The sequence below is a fragment of the Poromitra crassiceps genome, assembly GCF_964638095.1.
Source record: "Poromitra crassiceps genome assembly, chromosome: 12".
Taxonomy (NCBI): domain Eukaryota; kingdom Metazoa; phylum Chordata; class Actinopteri; order Beryciformes; family Melamphaidae; genus Poromitra; species Poromitra crassiceps.
In genome coordinates, this window is record NC_139632.1 from 30,633,122 (window position 1) to 30,653,754 (window position 20,633).

The 20,633-nt window shown below is 44.2% G+C and overlaps 1 protein-coding gene across 1 annotated transcript in view; it reads left to right on the forward strand.

The window, feature by feature from the left end:
* camsap2a (calmodulin regulated spectrin-associated protein family, member 2a) overlaps positions 1-20,633 on the forward strand; it is a gene marked incomplete at both ends in the record, with an annotated part of 72,450 nt that overhangs the window by 29,779 nt on the left and 22,038 nt on the right. The window contains 4 exons of the mRNA XM_083647492.1: positions 2,054-2,215; positions 3,213-3,296; positions 15,673-15,814; positions 17,212-17,351. Of these exons, the coding sequence (XP_083503618.1) occupies positions 2,054-2,215; positions 3,213-3,296; positions 15,673-15,814; positions 17,212-17,351 (528 nt within the window). The remainder of the gene's footprint in view (positions 1-2,053; positions 2,216-3,212; positions 3,297-15,672; positions 15,815-17,211; positions 17,352-20,633) is intronic.

A 20,633-nucleotide genomic window follows, 5' to 3' on the forward strand; every position in this document is an offset into this window, starting at 1 on the left:
ACCCACCAGTCGTTTAGTTGAAGAGCAGACGAAAGGGATTCTTCCAAGAAAGTGCATCGTCCCACATGCTGCTTGTTAATGGATTCACAAAAACAGGTGTGAAGTCTTACAGATCCGAAAATTCAAATAAAAACTTTCATGACAAAAAGAAAAGGTTTGAAGTAGATCACATCTTCCTCTGACAGAAATGAGATAGCAATTGTTTCACCCTTGGCAGTCTCATCACATTAACCAATGCTTTTCATACACTAAGGCTGAACATTGTCATAGCCTTTATCTAAGCGTTTCATTCTAAAAAATCAATCCATTTGAAAATGTGACACTGACAACAGTAGAAGTCCTTCTTCGTGTATTTATTTTGCATTACTTTCTTTAATGTATACAGCAGAAACATTTTTGCAGCATAATAAAACTGGTTACCACATATTTCCTCGTAACTTTGGATGGCTGAGAACTGAAGACAGTGAAACTTGATATTTCCAAACAGTTCCTCATGGGAACAGAGACGAAGTGCAGAAGTAGTTATACAACATGCCGTAAAAAGATGTAACGACTACAGCTGCTACTTTTACAAATCCATTGATCACACAGATCAAAAGTGACTCAAAACAAAGTATCATTCAAAGGAAAATGGGGTCAACAAAATGATCCCACTCCTACAGAACAGACCCTCTATATTATATTCATATTTTCCCGCAAACTGGATATATACTAATTGTAGCATCGCCGTTCAGGAATAGAACTTTTCATATATTGATAATGATGAGCAGAGCCGCATATAACAGATACCAATTGAGTTAATTGGACTGTGTTGTCAGGAAGACATCTAACTCAAGCTTCCTACTGTAGCAAAATGGGTCGTGCAACCAGGGACTCACTTGTTTCCAGGGCAACAGCCACATGGGAGTGACCGGCTGGAGACAGGAGAGTTTCAGATGTACCATGGAGTGGAGTATAGTGGAGGAGGATTTGGATTTGTAGTAGTCCACACTTCAACTCCAATCCCATATAGATCACTCCCTGTTCAGGGCCTTGTTGCTCCCGGTGCCTGGTACTCAGAAATGCCCGTCATGTAGTGTTGTATTGAATCTTAAATTATGTTTTTCCTTTATTTTTCCATGATACCAACCTGAGTAAGTCTGTGTACGCTATGAATGTGAAGTGGGTTGATGCTGGAGGTGCTCCGTTAACGTCCCCTGATCAAATGTTCAGTGGCCAGCAGATCAGACTGTGGTTGTACTGGTCAGCTTCCAGGTATGAATGTGTGTGTGAATGTGAACAGGGCACTCCTGAAAAAGAGAGCATTGCTCTCAGTGAGACTCCCCCTGTATAAATAAAAAGGTAAAAAAAAAAAAAAAAAAAATTCTTAAATAAAACAATAACGTTCACTTGCATCCTCTGCAAATTAACTCCTTTCAAGGATTGCCTTTTTCGGTGAAGTTACATTTTCTTTACACTAGTCGATCACAATATCGACACATAGTTTTCTGCAGCCTCTCTCATTTCCTTCTCTTTGACATGTCTCCTTACAGATCTCAGTGGACTTGACAGGACTTTGTCAAATGGCTTTGATTGCGATCGCTTAGATGCAGTTTGCCATTTTCTATCCGTGTGTGTTATCTTTCCTGATGCTTTTAGCGCATCAGATTGTCTTGTGGTTTTACAGAGCTCAATCTCTTAAAACACATGTCAAAGTCAGAGATTAGATTTCTCCTTGAGCGAAGTGGTGGTGTCACTTTATTTCCGAGTATTTTTATTGGATTTTCAAAGATTGAACATAAACATGACAATACGTTGTACAATAAAACACAAGGTGTTACATTTATGAATGGCCCATATAAGTAATGTATATTTGCCATGCGCACTATCCAATTAACCCCTTCAGCCATGCAAACACTCAGCTAAAATACCTAAAATCTAAAATGTAAATGAAAGGAGAAAGGGAAGAGACGGAGGAACCACAGAGGAACATCTGCCGATATTTATCTCACCATCCTTCTCAGAGAAACCGATCCTAACCCTGTAATACTCTCTCTGTCCCGTTCCTTCTCAGAGCGCCCATCTGGCCATGATGGACACCCTGATGATGGCGTACACGGTGGAGATGGTGAGCGTGGAGAAGGTGATGGCCTGCATACGCCAGTACTCGCCCCACGACCCCGAAGTGGACACGCCCTACGACACGGAGGACGCCGTCACCACCTGGATCAACAAGGTGGGTAGCCACTCCTCCTACCGACCCCTCGAACTCCAACTCACTACTACTTTCCTATCCCTACCCTAGCTATGGCCCCTTTGCACTAGCCCTGCCCCTTTCATGACCACACCCCCTCCCACCACCCACATCCCCATAGCCACTCCCCCTACCCACCCCTCGAAACCCAGACTCTCTACAACCTTCCTATCCCTAGCCCCCACTGTCAGACAGTTAGGTTTTGTCTCATCCAGAGAGCCGGGACTCTAACAGGATATTTTAGTCAAGCGCACTGACCCAAATACAACCAAAATATGCTGCATGTGCACACTTCTGTATCCAAGTCCTGGGGACAATCTCTATGACGTACACACATTAACTGACTCACTGCATTGAGAAGTTCCGTCTGAAATATTAAGTGTCTAGCCAATCTGCTTCCACAATTGAGCCTTTCTGTCTCTGTTGTGATAGTTTCTCCATGATTAGTTGCCAGAAAAGGAGCACCCAACACCAGCGTCTTTCTGAAAAGTAAAAATATTTTCAGCTGGAAGCGCTGGGAGCCGGCGCACAAAAACGCCGGAGCGCTGTGAAAATAGACGCTGGGCGCAGCGCACTTTCTCTAGACGTCCGTGTGCACCCGCATACGCTCGCTCCTCATTGGAAACAACTGAAAAAAGACGTTGGAGCTGATGAAAAGACACTAGGTCGACACAGGCCCTAACTAGGGCTTTTAAAACATCCCAATCGACTGCTATTGATACTTGGTATGCTGTGTGTTTACATGCGTCATCGGCAGTTACTTAATGTGTAGTTTACAAGTGAATGGGAAACAACATGGAAGTAGGAAATGTGAGAAGACAGTGAAGTCACATGAGCCGTTATGGTAGAGTGTCACATCACGTAAGCATGGCTCTGTATGTAATGGTCTGCTTGAAGTGTAAAGCTGTAATGTCTTTTCCTTGTTAGTGTTAAGTTGTACTGTATATATATCATGTGTTTTCCTGCCTCACTCGTCCAGGTGAACGACTATCTGAAAGACGTGATGGCTCAGGAGCAGAGGAAGAAGGAAACACAGAGCGTTGAGCCTGCTGGGAGTCCTCGGGTGGGTGCTCCTCTCTCTCTCTCTCTCTCTCTCTCTCTCTCTCTGTCTCTCTCCCCCTCTCTCTCTCTCCCTCTCTCTCTCCCTCGCTCTTTCTCCCTCTCTCTCTCTCTCTCATGCATGCACTTAATCACAGACAGCAAGATGTCGCATTCCTAAACATCAGTCCTTTTAACCGCCTTGGAATTTGATCAATGTTGTTGTTTTCCTTGTGAGGATGCCGGCCTGCTTCTTTCCACTTTCTCTCCCATCCATTTTGTCTCCCTTAGTCCCTTCACTTCTCATCTCCTATTTCCTCCTCTCTTGTCTCCTCTCCTCTCCTCTCTCATCTCCTATCTTTTCCTCCTCTCTTGTCTCATCTCCTATCTTTTCCTCCTCTCTTGTCTCCTCTCCTCTCCTCTCTCATCTCCTATATTTTCCTCCTCTCTTGTCTCATCTCCTATCTTTTCCTCCTCTCTTGTCTCTCCTCTCTCATCTCCTATCTTTTCCTCCTCTCTTGTCTCTCCTCTCTCATCTCCTATCTTTTCCTCCTCTCTTGTCTCGTCTCATCTCCTATCTTTTCCTCCTCTCTTGTCTCCTCTCCTCTCATCTCCTATCTTTTCCTCCTCTCTTGTCTCCTCTCCTCTCTCATCTCCTATCTTTTCCTCCTCTCTTGTCTCCTCTCCTCTCTCATCTCCTATCTTTTCCTCCTCTCTTGTCTCCTCTCCTCTCTCATCTCCTATCTTTTCCTCCTCTCTTGTCTCCTCTCCTCTCTCATCTCCTATCTTTTCCTCCTCTCTTGTCTCCTCTCCTCTCTCATCTCCTATCTTTTCCTCCTCTCTTGTCTCCTCTCCTCTCCGCTCATCTCCTATCATTTCCTCCTCTCTTGTCTCCTCTCCTCTCTCATCTCCTATTTCTTCCTCCTCTCTTGTCTCATCTCCTCTCCTCTCTCATGATCACACCTTTAACACACAGACGTCAGGAATGTGACGGACAGTTTCAAACCAGTCAAGTGAAATCCTCTGGCCCATGTCATGGATTTAACAGCAGCTTCTGTGTTTGACTGACAGCTATTTGTCCCAGACCTCTGTGTCACTTCACTCTCTGACACCAGTTTCCTCCACAGACACAGACACTAAGCCAGTGGGCGTCCACTGAAATCTCCATTCAATCATATCTGACGTAGCAGCAGTCAGTTAGCAGGGTCAGCCTGCAGTCCACAGCTGTTATCTAACAGGCTGTTCTCACTGTTCGTACCTATGAAAAGTAATGCAGTATCATTTGTATATAACTTACGATTACGATTACGAAAACTTTATTGTCCACAAGTGGAAATTCGTCTTTGGTTCCACCACAGACATGTCTCAAAAGCATAAAACACAACAATACCCACACAATGTATGAAGGTGCAGCAACCAGTAGGGGGCGATATAGGCACTAGGTGCCTGAAATAAAATGGTGGCTACTGTAAGGGCATTGTGGTCATGGTGGCGGGCGGGCGTGTGTTTTTCAGCCCCCAGAGGTTGCCGCTTGGACGGAATGGAGAAAAGCCTAATTTCTCAATGACCTTTTCATCTATTTGAATTGATACTATGGGGGTTCTAACAAGTTTCAAGGCCCCCGGAAGTCACAAAACCCCCAAATTACCATGTTTAAAATTTGAGGCTGAAAGAGAAACAGGAAAACTGCAGTTACGTGATTATTCCACGACAGCAGTAACAGATTCTCCTCGTTAACGTCGCCCTTCTTCACCTCTTTGCTCCGCTCTCATCTCTCCATCCTCTCTTCCTTTCCTTCCCTATTGTCTCTTTTTCCTTTGCTTTCCTCTCTTCCTTTCCTTCCCTCTTGTCTCACACAACACCTTCAGTCCAGCTGCTCCATAGAGAGGCCTTATCCTTCGATGAGTTGCCCCCATGGGGAGAATATCACCACCCTGTGCTGTGCCGTGTGTTTTAGCCTACAGAGAGTTGGAATGGAGTGCTGCAGTGTGTGTGTGTGTGTGTGTGTGTGTGTGTGTGTGTGTGTGTGTGAGACTGTGTGTGTGTGTGTGTGTGTGTGTGTGTGTGTGTGTGTGTGTGTGTGTGTGTGTGTGTGTGTGTGTTTCCAGTCCCAGGGCTGTGCAGCCTTCACTGTGTTTGATGCTGATGTGACCAGTCAGTGCGCAGATGCTGCTCTGCACGCCTCAGCTATCCCCCCCCCCCACACACACACACACACACACAGTGCAGTGACAGAGGTAGGGATACAGGGAAAAGTTAAAGTAGTGTAACCTGGCATCAGTGCAGCCTCCATGATCCTACGTTTAAGCATTAAAAGAGAATGCAAAAACTGATCTGTGAGCAGTAGATGGACCTCAAGACTAGTCACCATGACTCAGTAATCTGTTCCACTGACAGTAAAGACATATCCCCATAGTGATGTGTTGCTCATTGTTCCATTTTCAAATGAATGTATTAAGCTCTGAATGTAATACGCTCATCACGGCTGCTGTGATCCCATCCCAATATGGTCTCTACGACTCTCTAGTTATCTTTGTTTCCAATGCAGTTTTGAGTCATTTTCTAGAAACGTCAGTAGCAGCATAAGGGTGCTTTCTCACTGGGAACGATTGCTTTGGTTCCATTCTGTTCCGCCCTGGGCACGATTGCCCCCCCTCCCCTCTTCCCCACTGGTCAGCTTTCACATTACAACAATTCTTCCGCGGGAACGGAACAGAGTGCACTTGCGTCATCAACTACGCCTGGAGTGTATCCTCTCGCCCGTGTGTTGTCTATGTGGTTCGTAACGGTTAGCATTGACATTCGCAAGTGTTCCGTTCCGGGCATGCCAAAGCGTTCCCCAGACCACCTTTTCAAGTGGACCCTGTCACGGTTCCCCGTTGCATGCCCGGGCGTGGAACGGAACGGAACGCAACGTTCAGTCACACTCATCAAACGTTCCGAAACTTGGGTCAATTTGGAGACGAGTGTGCTTGGGAACGGTGCCGGGATGCCAGTGAGAAAGCACCCTAAGACAGATCACACACCACTGCTATGGAAAAAAGGCATTTAACTGTTCATTTAAAAAGAATCTCGAATCAGGTGAAACTGCATTGATTTGACCTCATTACATTGTGGCTGGTGTTTACAGGAAGACAACATTTGAAGGCTCTGTACTAAACAGTGTATTCACTCTGTCACAGACCCAGTGTTGCTCTCACATGTGGAACCATGCTTGAGCGTTAACACGTCCACTTGTTTGGCCCCCCAATAACATCATCCCTAACCGCAGGGCCTCACACGGACTGGAGTGTGTGTGTGTGTGTGTGTGTGTGTGTGTGTGTTATTTTTCCTTTATGTGTACCCGTAGTGACTGTGTGTCTGTCTCTCTCTCTCTCTCTGTCTCTCTCTCGCTCGTGGCTGGTCTTGCTTCTGTCTGAACTCTGGTGGTAGTCACATTCATTCAGTGATGTCATTATGGACTTTTACATTCAAGTCCACTTGTATCAGTCGATGTGTCTGCCTGCAGTGGCTGGAACAAGTTGATTCTGCCTCTCTCTGTCTCTGTCTCCAGCCAGGCTTTCAATTTAAATCACTTTATTGGCATCATGACAGTAAAGTAATGGTTTTTTGCCAGTGCCAGTAGAAAAAGTAAAAACTGAGAAAAATTAACACTTCATGGTCACACCTTATTGATTTTGGTGTCTTTTGTGCAACAGGCCAGGACCCCCCCACTGACATGAATCTACCTTACTGTCATGTAATGTCATGTAATGTCGTCATGTGACATATGATGTCAGTGACATCATATGTCACTATAGAAACATTGGAGTGGGACTGCACCTTTAAAAAATATGTATTGTCTTTCTGTATTGTTTTTGTCTTCTAACTATTGATGTGGCCGCTACGCTGCATACTTAAGGCCTAATTATGCTCAACGTTAAATACAGATACAGATACAGATACAGATGGAGCTTTCTGTCTGTACTCTGTGTTCACTTCCTGCCTAATTCTGCATGTTTTCTGAAAGCTTACGGAACCAGATGAAACATGTTTCAGACCATTTCCTCTCCTGCACAGTACAGAATCTCTTTCCTCTGTCATTTGTATTCCTCATTTGATTAAAAACAACAATAACGGCTGTTGCACAGCACAGGCACATCAGCACAGAGAGGGCAGAGAAGGCAGGACTAATCCTTTTAAGTAGCAAAAGCTGAGCGGCAGCTCAACCGGGCGTGTCTGGCTTGAGAGGATGTACTTAGGGTTTGAGGGAGAGGGAGCGTGGTGGGATGAGTGAAGTGGTGATGGGTGTGTGTGTGTGTTTGTGTACATTAGCAGCTACCTCATGGGGACGAGGCATCAGGGCTCTAACTCTCCCTGGGGGGTTGTTTCAGGTGGTCTTAGCAGATCTCAGACTCAACCCTTTTATTTATTACGTCGTATCGTGGTCGTAAAGTAGTAATTTGTGCTTTCAATCAGGATAGAACAAGATATTGAGGATATTCACAAATAGGTTTAGAGTTTAGCGACATAAGAGACTCAAGATGTAAGGACAAGAAAGAACAAGATAAAGACAACAATCTTCATTGCAATCCAACATGTAAAAGAAGTGCATATGAACTAAATCACACTCATGTATTGTGATCTATATCTACTGTACTATAACTCTGATAGAGCTATTTAACATTAAAATGTGCTAAATATGTACTCTGCTAAAAAAAAGGGGGAAGGTAGTAGCTTGGGACTAGTTTTATTTTTTGTAAGTAGCTCTCATCCTAAAGAAAAAAGGTTGGGGACCCTAGAGGGTCTTTTTAAATCTAGACTTTGTAGAAGCAAAGTGCTCTTTGATTGTAGGGTTCATAGAGGAGAGGAATCTCAATGACAGCCAGGCATATTGTCATGACCGAAAGCCTGATCCCTCCCTGCTCCATTGCCCCCTGCTGCCAACCAAATGTCTACCTTGGCCTGTGAGCCCGTCTTGACTGTGTGGCTCATATGGAGAGCAGGGCAGTGAGCAGCATGTGACTGTGTGGCTCATATGGAGAGCAGGGCAGTGAGCATGTGACTGTGTGGCTCATATGGAGAGCAGGGCAGTGAGCAGCATGTGACTGTGTGGCTCATATGGAGAACAGGGCAGTGAGCAGCATGTGACTGTGTGGCTCATATGGAGAGCAGGGCAGTGAGCATGTGACTGTGTGGCTCATATGGAGAGCAGGGCAGTGAGCAGCATGTGACTGTGTGGCTCATATGGAGAACAGGGCAGTGAGCATGTGACTGTGTGGCTCATATGGAGAACAGGGCAGTGAGCATGTGACTGTGTGGCTCATATGGAGAGCAGGGCAGTGAGCATGTGACTGTGTGGCTCATATGGAGAGCAGGGCAGTGAGCATGTGACTGTGTGGCTCATATGGAGAGCAGGGCAGTGAGCATGTGACTGTGTGGCTCATATGGAGAGCAGGGCAGTGAGCAGCATGTGACTGTGTGGCTCATATGGAGAACAGGGCAGTGAGCATGTGACTGTGTGGCTCATATGGAGAGCAGGGCAGTGCTTTTCTTTTGCCACTTGGCCTGGAGAGGTGACGTGAGGGCAGAGTTTGCCTTCTGTCTCCAGTCAGTGACTGTGTGACTGTTCCTCAAATCTAAAGTCTGAGTCTTGTGGTTTTAAAGGACAAGCAACAGAATCATCATGATCACTTAAAGGATGGCTTTACCGATAATCAACCCACTTTGTATCATTAAGAATCTCTGTAATATAAGCACATGGGCAGTGTTTACCTTCTCTCTGTGTTTTCCTCATGGAGATCTCCCATTTCCTCCTCTGGCAAAGTGCTTCATTGTGACGCATTTTACGTCACAACGGAGCTGCGGAAGTTCTGCTCGAGACGCGGAATCTGCTCCGAGGACGGCTGTTATTGTTTCTTTTATTTTTTTAAGTATGGCATGGAGAGGCTTAACGAGCCTTAATGACTTGCAGCTGGCAGGTGGAGTTTCTGCAGGAGGATTTTTGTGAGAAAAACAGAAAGAGAAGGTAAACACTGCCCATGTGCAAATATTACCGAGATTATAATATATGATACAAAGTGGGTTGATTATCGATAAAGCCATCCTTTAATTAAAGTATGATAAATGTCCAGGAGTTTGGTTGGTTTTTGGTTACATATCGACAACTAGTAAGAGTTATCTAGTAGTAAATTGAACACATGATAGTGGGATGACAGCGAGGGGGCAGTTTTGTTTGTCGCTTTGAGGCCAATGCAGAAGTACCAAAAACTGCAGTTATTCGAATGGCCACTTGAGACTGGCTCCAAAAGCGAGTCGTTCCCCATTCACCCCCTATGTTAAAATGCCCGACTTTACAGCATAAATAAATAAATATGCTTACAGCCTGGTTCAAAAACTGTTTGCTAATTTCACCTTTCATGACAACTGTATGGGGGTGAATTTTTATATAACTCACTGTGTTTAGAGTAAAATAGTTGATAGAAAAGACAATGTTTTAGGCGTGATTGACAGCTCGCCCGTCCAGTGATCACGCAGTTCACCGTTATACCAATAGCAGGTGGCGCTGTTGCTCTGTGGGAAGCCCCTGGTCTCACACTGTCCCTTGCAAGCTGCACATGAACCAAGATGGCAGCAGCCAAAATGCCAAACTAGAGGCTTCAAAACAGGAGTCAACAAACCAATGGGTGATGTCACACTCACTCCATCCATCTCTTTTTACAGTCTATGGATGACAGGACCTCCCACCTAGTGCAAGGGGACAGTGCAGGATATACAGACAGAAGGCTATACATATCATAGTACATATAGTACATACATGTATATAATTAATATATCTCTAATGCATGTGAAAGAAGGGAGGAATCCTTATTTATTTCCGAATGAATTCTGATACAATATTGTAATTAATTGTTTGTAATCAAATTTGACGGACAACATGCATTCCTTTTGTTTGATCACTTTATTTTACAGTGACTTGTAAGCCCATGTGTGCTGGGCACCAGTATGGTGTATGGTTTATGACACTATAATAAAATCTAAATCAAATCAAATATATAAAAAAGCATTCCTTCATAATCATCATGTGATAGTTAAACTGAGAAGGATGGAAATGCATAAAGGTTTTGACTTGAGCCTTGTGGAGCATGGACACCGGCCCTAAGGCTTAAATGGAGTAGTGTGTAAAGACATGGCAGTCATTATATAAAGTGTAAAGGTTAATAGTAAAGACATGTAATATGATAAATAGTTTGTAGCAACACTTGAAATACTTGACAGGAAAGCCAAGCGTTTCACCCATCAGAAGATTTCATTTGATTTCCCACCCTATTCATCTGCCTCACAGCACATCAAGACAGCGACTGTTGTGCTGTCATAGCAGTTTCAAAGGTCCAGTCAATGGTAAATAGATCAAACTTATCAACTGATATGTGGTAAACAAGATTAGCTCAGTTATACAGTCGCCCTAGAGGATTCATTTTCTTGTGTTTTTGATCGCATCACTCCCGTACGACCACATGTGACTCAAATTACCATTCAAAGAGAGGTCAATCGAATCATCCAGGAAACTACAATTGATCTGTTCATCTGCCTCCTTCAAGGTTCACACCGGCTGTTTTTCACTACTTTTCAGACTCAAGCGTTGTATTTTCTCATCATCAGTGATGGCTTGTCTGTGAAGTACTTACCAACCAAACTGAGTGGCGCTTAATGTTGACTCTTTGATACTTGTTGGTGGTGTGGGAATGAGCTAATAACTTGAGGCAAGCCTTCCCTATTCTGGAATCAGCTTACATTGTCAGAGGAAAAGCAGGGATGACAATTTGGTTACAGTAGCTGATGTTCTTATCCAGAGTGACTTGGCCATGAGAGAGACTTAGGTGCCTTGCTCAAAGACACTTTAGAAGGAAGGATGTTGGCTCCTGGAATGAAGGATGCTGGCTACTACTACTGGACACTGGCTGTCGCAGGGTTCAAACCTGTGGCCTTTTGATCATATACGACAGTCTCTTGAAACACGTTCATGAAATTAAGCAATGCCCACTCACCCTCGTTACCGTTCATCGAAAGAATGATTTTTCCTTTTCAGCTTGTTGTTTCCTCTCATTATCAGAGGCTATAAGCTTAAAACAGCATTTCACAAATTGGAGAAACATCTGAAGAAATTGACACAATAATAAATTTTTCCTATTCCATAAATCATCTCCCACACACACCCCAAATTAAAACATATATTGAGGGGTCCCAACTTGTGGTCCCGACCCCCAGCTTGAGAACCACTGGCCTACTACACACATTATGTGATGTGCACACACATTGAGGCTGCGTTCACACTGCAGGACTTCATGCTCATTTCTGTAATGCTGCTCATTTCTCCGTTGTTATTTGTTCATATGTATTCCAGGATGTAACCCATCTGATGCCAATATGAACTGACAGCCATGTTGAAAAGACACGTACACAGTCACAATAACAATATACCTGGCATCCCTCTTTGTTTGTCCCTATCATTGAAGCATCTCCACCAATCAATACGGCTATTTAGCTTTCTTGCCAGTGTTGTGTCTCATTGTCCTCCATGCTAACGCTGGCTCAGCTAATCTGCCGTTGACCCCAACATTATAGTGGATGGCTGTCCTGTCTTTGCATGTATTACTGACCAGATAACTAACTAACTAACCAATATGTCTTTCTCTGTTGTTGTTTTTCTGTTGCTGTTGCTGCTGCAGTCTCCAACCAAGTGGTACATGAAGCTTGTGCCTGTAAGTCAACTACCCAGCGCTGCACTCATGTCCTTCATCTGTGTATCCATAGTGACGTCTGCCTGCCTCTGTTTCACTCAATGTCTTTATGTCACTCTGTCACGTGCGCATCAGCATGTAACTTCACTCACACACAAACCGAGCTGTTCTTTTAGTTCATCTGCAGGTAGGAAGCCATATTAAGGGTATGTGTCCTGGTCGCTGCACTAGCGCCTCCTCTGGTTGGTTGTAGCGCCTGTTCGGCGGGGAGGGGGGGACTGGGGGGAATAGCGTGATCCTCCCACACGCTACTTCCTGCAGGTGAAACTCCTCGCTGTCACGTGAAAAGGAGCAGCTGGCGACTGCACATGTATCGGAGGAAGCATGTGCTAGTCAACAACTCTCTCCAGATCAGCAGAGGGGGTGGGTACAAAGTACAATTTGGGGGAGAAAATGGGAGATTTAAAAAAAAACGTATTTCTTGGTTTTCTTCTGCTCCGATCAATCAGTGATTCCTTGTGGCATTATTGGTATCATGTGATTTCTTGCAGAATGCACGCAGCACTAATGCATGCAAAAACATGACACAGATGAAAATGCACTGAAAATGTAATGATTTGCTCTTGCCCCAAGATGACTCAGTAGAGCCTGGGTGACATTATAACTCAATTATCCTATAATCACACATGATTCTCTTTATTGTGTATTGCACATGACGGCTGTTGAGTTTGTTCACCTGCAGTGTTTGTACAGACATTCAGAGTATTCCTGTATGTTTGACCTAAAAAAAACACACTTCTTTAATCTTTATGTTTGCTAATGTGATGCAGTCTATTTTGGCTTTCCTGAACAAGCTCCTATGAGACGTCCAGAAAAAAAAAAAAGCAGTTTCATTTCATTTGAGAGGTGGCACAGTTGCATCTGGAGGCATTTTTTTTACATGAAATGTTTTCAGACTCCTTATGTCAGTGCTTAAGCCCTCACAGCATTTTCTCCCTTTTGCTCAAACATTATGGGCTCTATTTTTGTGAATCCATGGCGCACAGCAACTGATTTGTGTCGTTTGTCCTGATATTTGTGTGGTCAGCAGTGTGCAGCGGTGGAACTCAGGTGGATTAGGAGGAATACACTTATCAGCTGGTGCTAGTGATTGGCGTCAGTCATGACCAATCAAATCACCTCTTTTCCTCCCCTATAAAAAAGAATGTGCTCTTTGCCATAGCACTCTGACAATTTGGTGATGGAGAGAAGAGAACAGTCCAGAGCAGATCCAGCACAAAAGCTTCTCCCAAGACGAAACTGATGTCTTTGTGCAAGAGGTGCAGAATATATGGCACTTTAAATGAAATTGGCATGGGAGGGGAGAACAGAACACATTTGGTTACCATCAGCCAATGATTCAGTGATATTAGGCGAACAGCCAGACAGAAGTTGGCAGCGAACACCACAGGGACGTTTTGGTTAAGAGAGGGGAGGGGGGATTAAGGGGGAAATGCATCTTATTTCCTTCCAACTTGAGGGATTTAGTAGTCAAATTGGGCAACATAAAAGCTCAGTAAGCAGTTGAATAAGATCTGTTCATGTGTGCATTATTTTAAAGGCACAGAAAAAAGGCCCAGAACATGACTGCACCTTGCGCTTTTGGACTGATCTGAGCAAGCGGGTGAAGTCATCCTTGTGACACCAAAATTGCTTGAGTGTTCAGTGACACACCCCACCCCTCAACCCCCTCCCACTTCAGTACAGTCACGTTCACACTAGTCTCGCTGGCCAGCCTCCTCTCCCTTCCGTCCGAGGAGTCTGGCGCCGCAGGTCTCCATAGTGGGATTGCGATGGGCGGCGCTTAGCGGCAGTGCCCTTGGAAAATAGTTTCAAACAATCCAACTTGCCGTTTTCAGCGTGTAGCAACGAGCTAGCGTGTAGGTTTCTGCCGTTAGCTTGCTAGCTAGTTAGCGTTGTTGTTTTCACTGCGGCAGCAGGGCACTATTTACAGCGACACACAGGGAGGAGGGAGCGGAAGCCGCTCTGATTGACATGGTCGGAGCCAATGACAGAGCTTCTTAAGCGGGGAGCGGAAATCCGGCAGCGTCTGAAACCGACGCCTCCAATGGGAGAGCAGAGTAGAGCAGTGGAGGGTTTATTCCAGTTATGGAGACCTGCGGCGCCAGACTCCTCGGACGGAAGGGAGAGGAGGCTGGCCAGCGAGACTATGTTCACACTAAAACCCCAAACAGGAGCATGCAAGGGACACAACACACCCAAAACACACCCAAATCAAATGCTAGTTTGCCGGCACAAAGCCTCACCATGCACCAGGCACTAGGCACCATGCACCATGCACCATGCAGCATGCAGCATGCACCGTCACCAAAATAGAGCCCTTTGTATCTGTCATGGATGCTCATGTGTGTATTCAGTCTGTGTACATTGATACTACTTAGGGCTACAATTTCATATGGTAATTTTATTTTCCTCACAAGCATTATCATGTGAACCCTATTTGTGCAGCCGCACTCTGTTCATCTCCTTGGGCTCAGTTGGGCTTTTTACATCGACTAAAGTATTCTACCACACACACACACACACACACACACACAAGCACACACATGGTATGTGAGGGGGAAATTAATGAGAAAAGGTTGATATAATCAGCGTTGTAATTTTCAGGTGTCGTTAGTTCCACTCCTTTTAAAATCCTTAATTAGATATTCAAAATGAGTCCTGACTCCTGTATCAGTTCATCTCACAGCCCAGTTTGTAATGTCTGGAACAAAAGATGCATTTGGCCTGAAGGCTTCATTAGATCTACTCATCTATGAAACGGAGTAACCAAATGGGTCTGAAGCCTTGCTGTGTGTGTCTGTGTGTGTGTGTGTGTGTGTGTGTGTGTGTGTGTGTGTGTGTGTGTGTCTGTGTGTGTGTGTGTGTGTGTGTGTGTGTGTGTGTGTGTGTGTGTGTGTGTGTGTGTGTGTGTGTGTGTGTGTGCGTGCGTGCGTGCGTGCGTGCGTGCGCGTGTGTGTGCGTGCGTGCGTGCGTGTGTAATATTTGTTATCTCTAGCCTTCATCAGGGTTACAGGAGTGGAACAGTAAATGTAATGAAATGTATTCAATGTCGTGTTTTGTGGATTTGTTGTCGACAGTGTGCAGTCCACTAAAGCTTTGTCACTCATTCTCAATGAGTAGCTGAATTATTTATTTATTTATTTGTTAATTTTGTATTTAGTTACTTAATTTCATCCCCCCTCCCCCCCAAGGCACCAACACTAAAATGATTAGAGGTTCCAGGGTATCTGTGGGTCCTAAGTATAAATGATTAAATTCAAGGACTTGTGAAACTATCTTAAATCCATTTATAAGAGATATTATTTTTTCACCATTAATGTTCTGCGCTGCATGTCTACTCTTAGACTAATGTAGTGGTACAGTATGCACATTACATTACACAAATTCAAAACTAGTCTGGTTTTGCCAACTTTGTTTCTTTGAATTCAGTTCAGATAGCATGAAAAGAAAAGAGTGTTGAAAGGTCTTGAATCTAGCTTTCTGAATCATGCAGACACCCTGGGTTTCATTGCGTGTGTATCACAGCCGGTAGAGGTAGGAAGCTGAAACGTGTGCACTGTGACACTTTGGATCAAACAAAGCAGCCACTAAGCAGTGTGTTGTATTATGTCTATGCAGGCTCGCTACAGGAAGGACCAGGCGTCGTGCCAGCCGGTTCCGTGGATCCCCCCGGTGGACAACCTGCTGAAGGACAGCAGCGATGGCTCGGCCCTGGCCGCCCTACTGCACTTCTACTGCCCCCAGCTGCTGCCTCTGGAAGGTACGCTCCGGTCTGGGCAGGACCGGGGGGGGGGGGGGGGGGGGGGGGTGCTTTTCAATAATGAGAGACTAGTAGAAAGTACAACAAGCTTTAATGATACAACAAATTAATTTTGGCGTATGAATCCATGATATGACGACGCTCTCCTGAGATGATGAGAGGGCGTCGTCAACGAGGAATAGGATAGGAAATCCCCCATAGGGAATTCTTCAATCAGGAGTCATGACGATGGTGGTGGTCAGGGGAGGAGGTGGGGCGAAAACAACTGCTTCAGCGATGATGATCAGCAACTGAGAATGACACATGGCACATACACAGCACATAGCAAACAGAGTAAAACATGGACCCTGATATACTACGCTGATTAGGTGATTGGGATCAGCTGGAGAGGAATACCTTGGGCTGATTGGTTATTGCCACATGTGTGGTAAACTGTGAATGGGTGAGGAGACAGCATCAGAGAAAGGGGGCGAGCCTAACAATGAATGGGTTATACAACCTCAAAGAAAGGGGGCGTGCACTGTGATATGACGAGAACTGGGCGTTGGCTGTTAAGTAGTCTTCATTATTGAAAATAGTCCAAGACATCATTACTTGCTTGATCACACACACACACACACACACACACACACACACACACACACACACACACACAAAGGGCTATCGTTCAACTGAACAGACCCCATCACAGAGACAATTGATCAATCAGACTATGTCCTCTTTGAGTACATTACCACATCAACTCAGCCCCTTTGTTGATGAGAACATCTCATTGCTGAGCTATGATTGGTCATCGGCAGGCTTTCATCCATCCACACTTCCTGACCCAAAGATACATCGTAACGCTGTGCACTCTTATCTAGATACCATCAGCACAGTGCAAACCACTCATTAGAATCACTGTAGTCACCAACTCTTTTTAACTTTTTTTAAACTCTTTTAAGATGTATATAAAATACTCTACTTTAAATAATAGTTTGTGTCTGATGTTTTCCCCACACACATTATCTTGTTAAAATCCTTCAAATGACTTTCCCTCCTTCTGCCTCATTAAAAATTCCAAAGCAAAAAAATCTGTGTTATCTACAGCATAACTATCCAATCACAGCATACAAAGAAGGGTGTTAACTGCTGAATACTAGACAGGGATTGGCTCCAGTATTTGTGATGTCACAAATCATTCTACGTAGTTGAAAACCACCTTTTCAGTGAGCTCAGAGAAACTGTCCACTTTCAGCAGACGATTGTGGCAACAGCCTCGGCACAGACATCGTTCTGCACAGTGAAGCTCAGACGTCCAAAAGAAAAAGATATGTTTGACTTTAGGGGGTCTTTAAAGCGGTTGCGCAGCACAGAGCTTTCTGACCAGGACACTATGGCTCCCTTTGCCTTCCCAGATGTGTGTCTGAAGGAGAGCATGACGCTGGCCGACCGCCTCTACAACCTGCAGCTCATCCAGGACTTCTGCAAAGAGCACCTGAGCAGCTGCTGTCACTTCAGCCTGGAGGACATGATGTACGCCTCGTCCACCGTCAAGGTACGCTCCCACCTGCCTGCAGCGCACCACGCCCTTGCTCTTGTAGTGGGGTTGATAGCACAACATCAGAACAGCATGGTACTTTGTGAAGGATAGCAGGTAATGTAAGTCCTCCTTCATTGACCAAATGATAACACTACAGACTGGAAACGTCTATATTTTAGAGAGAATGATGCAGCCAGTTATTTTCTTCTCCAAAATGGACAGAAATGAGTTTGAAAATGGAAATGTCGAGTACAATAATAATTTGAAGGCATTTCCATTCTTTCTACATATAGAAATGTGACTGTATTGTGATAGTGATCATGCTTGGTCAGTGTGCAGAGGTTTGCTGTATACAAAGTGATATTGCATTCCAAAATGAAAAGCAGGCTTTTGCAGTTATGATATGGGATTGCCGTTACAATTGTGGAGCAATATAATAATATATGTCAGAACGACTGAAACATGAAATAGATGCATTGACCCTTAAAGGATAAGGCTGGTCTTTTAATGCATTGCTTACTATACTATCACTCATTGGCTGCAATTGTAAGCTAAAAACCTTGAAATACAGCTCACAAACAGACATAGTTTCAAAATGGCTAACTCTGTTAGCCTGAAAAGTCAGGCTGTTGGAGTTATTACCAAATCCAATTCAAATGGGAACAAATTCCTCATTACGCAACAGACTATTTCCGGTGCTACAGAACTACTTAAGTTGTTTGAGGGAAAAGCGGGCGGGCCCGGTGCATCACGATGATGAGATCTGTTGCCCAGATCAGCAGCATGGCTCTTTGATGTGTTTTTAAACCTTTCTTTAATACAATGGAGTTCTATGGCTGCATTGGGCACCAGCTACATGGACGACTCGAGACTTGTCGGTGAAACAAAATCATTGCTGATTTGCTATTTTCATAGGATTTGTTGACGTAAGCACTGCATAAAAAAAACACCAGCCTAGCCAACAGAAGAGCGGTGCCAAGGCAGAATGGTGGTTTCTATATTTCAAAACAAATGCTGGTACTTTTTATGTGCGTGTGTTGTTTTTTATACTTTTTATACCTATGTGAGGCAGCTTGGGCTGTCTATTGATCAAATGCTCACACTTTACAAGCAGAAATCCCTGTTTCCAAAGCTGAACAAACCCTTCTCTTGGTGATTCATTGATGAGTGTTGAGAGCAGCAGAAACACAGCGAGCACTGTGCCTGTGTGAGTCACTCTGTGGAAAAACCTGTGTAAACTGCCTCTTCTAAACCATCTGAGGCCTGCGTCGACTCATTCACGCTTTCTTTCTTTCTTTCTTTCTTTCTTTCTTTCTTTCTTTCTTTCTGTCACTCGGTTTTTCAGTCATTCTTTGTCTGACCTCTCTCCCTCTCTTGCTGACTCTCTCTCTCTCTCTCTCTCTCTCTTGCTAACTCTCACCCCCCCTCTCTCAAGTCAAGTCAAGTCAAGTCAAATTTTATTTATATAGCACCTTTCATACACAAAGGCAATTCAAGGTGCTTTACAAAAAAATAATCGAAAAAACAAGCAGCAAAGCAATGCACATATAAAAAAAACACATAAAAAACACAGCCGACAGTTTTAGTTAAAATATATACTCAAATTAACAAACATGAAACATTATTTCTGTTTTAAATAAGTTACAAGGCACTCTTCAGTATTATTATTACATGTACAGTCCATTTGTTGGAAATGTACAGGAAAAATCTTTTTAAAATTACAGGCCGAGAGAGGCAGTAGTTTAGTAGCAGTTAAAAGCAAGAGTAAACATAAAGGTCTTTAGCTTGGATTTAAAAATAGGCAGAGTAGGGGCAGATCTAATGTGTTCAGGGAGTTTGTTCCAGTTATGAGAGGCATAGTGGGAGAACGCGGCTTCACCATGTTTAGATTTGGTCCTTGGGACAATTAGTAGACCAGTGCCTGAAGATCTCAGGGATCTGGATGGTTCATAGTGTAGAAGCATTTCAGAGATGTAGTGTGGGCCTGACCCGTTGAGAGATTTGTAAACTATTAGCAGAATTTTAAAGTCTATTCTAAGATTTACTGGCAGCCAATGCAGGGATTTGAGAACTGGTGTAATGTGTTCAGCTTTCTTGGTTCTTGTTAGAACTCTAGCAGCCGCATTCTGAATGAGCTGAAGTTGTTTAACAGCTTTTTTGGGAAGACCATTGAAAAGACTGTTGCAGTAGTCTAGCCTGCTAGAAATGAAAGCATGAATTAGTTTTTCAAGATCTTGTTTGGACATATAGCCTCTAATCCTTGCTATATTTTTTAGATGATAGAAGGCAGATTTTCTTATAAGCTTGATGTGGGAGTTGAAATTTAGATCAGAGTCAATAATAATGCCAAGATTTTTTACCTGGTCCTTTGGCTTCAGAGATAGGGATTCGAGGTGAGCAGTAACTTTGAGCCTATCTTCTTTTTTGCCGAAGACAATTATCTCTGTTTTGTCTTTATTAAGTTGGAGAAAATTCTGGCACATCCAATCATTAATTTGCGCAAGGCACTCTCTCTCTCCCTCACCTCTCTGTTTCTGTCATTGTTGTGTTGACACAGTCTGTGTGAGTAGCTGCTCTACAAACAGCTGGCAAACTTTCTTCTTGTCTTCTTGTGTTGGCCATAGATCAGCCACAGGTCTGGTAACAGCCTGAATAAAACAAATGCCTAAATAGTAATGGTAAAATAAGTTGATACAACAAACTGCACAAGATATTATTATATGAAAGAGGTGTGTTCTTTTAGAGTTTGAAACTGCATTTGATTCAGTGATATTTGAGGGATAAAACACTCATGTTTCTGCTTGCTCGAAAAGTGCATACCCCACCCATTTCAAACAGTACAAAGCAGATGCAGACACGCACGCACGCACGCACACACGCACGCACACACACACACACACACACACACACACACACACACACACACACACACACACACACACACACACACACACACACACACACACACACACACACACACACACACACACACACATAGGACATCAAATAATAATTGTGTGAGGTGTACTAGCTGGTGGCAGTATTTTGCTGACAGTGATGTGATGAGGGATAGAGTCCCAGCAGAGAGTGAGTGAGACTGCCTGCCAGCAGCACTGCAGGTCCACAGCCGCTACAGTCAGTCACCTTGACCCACTTTCCAGGCAGGCAGTCACACTGCCCCGTGGCCCCTCATACTAATGGAGACCTTATTATAGAGATTGGACTGTGTCGGGGAGGGGAGGGGAGAGAGAGAGATGCAGAGAGAGAGAGAGAGAGGGAGGTGTTCAGATGGAGAGA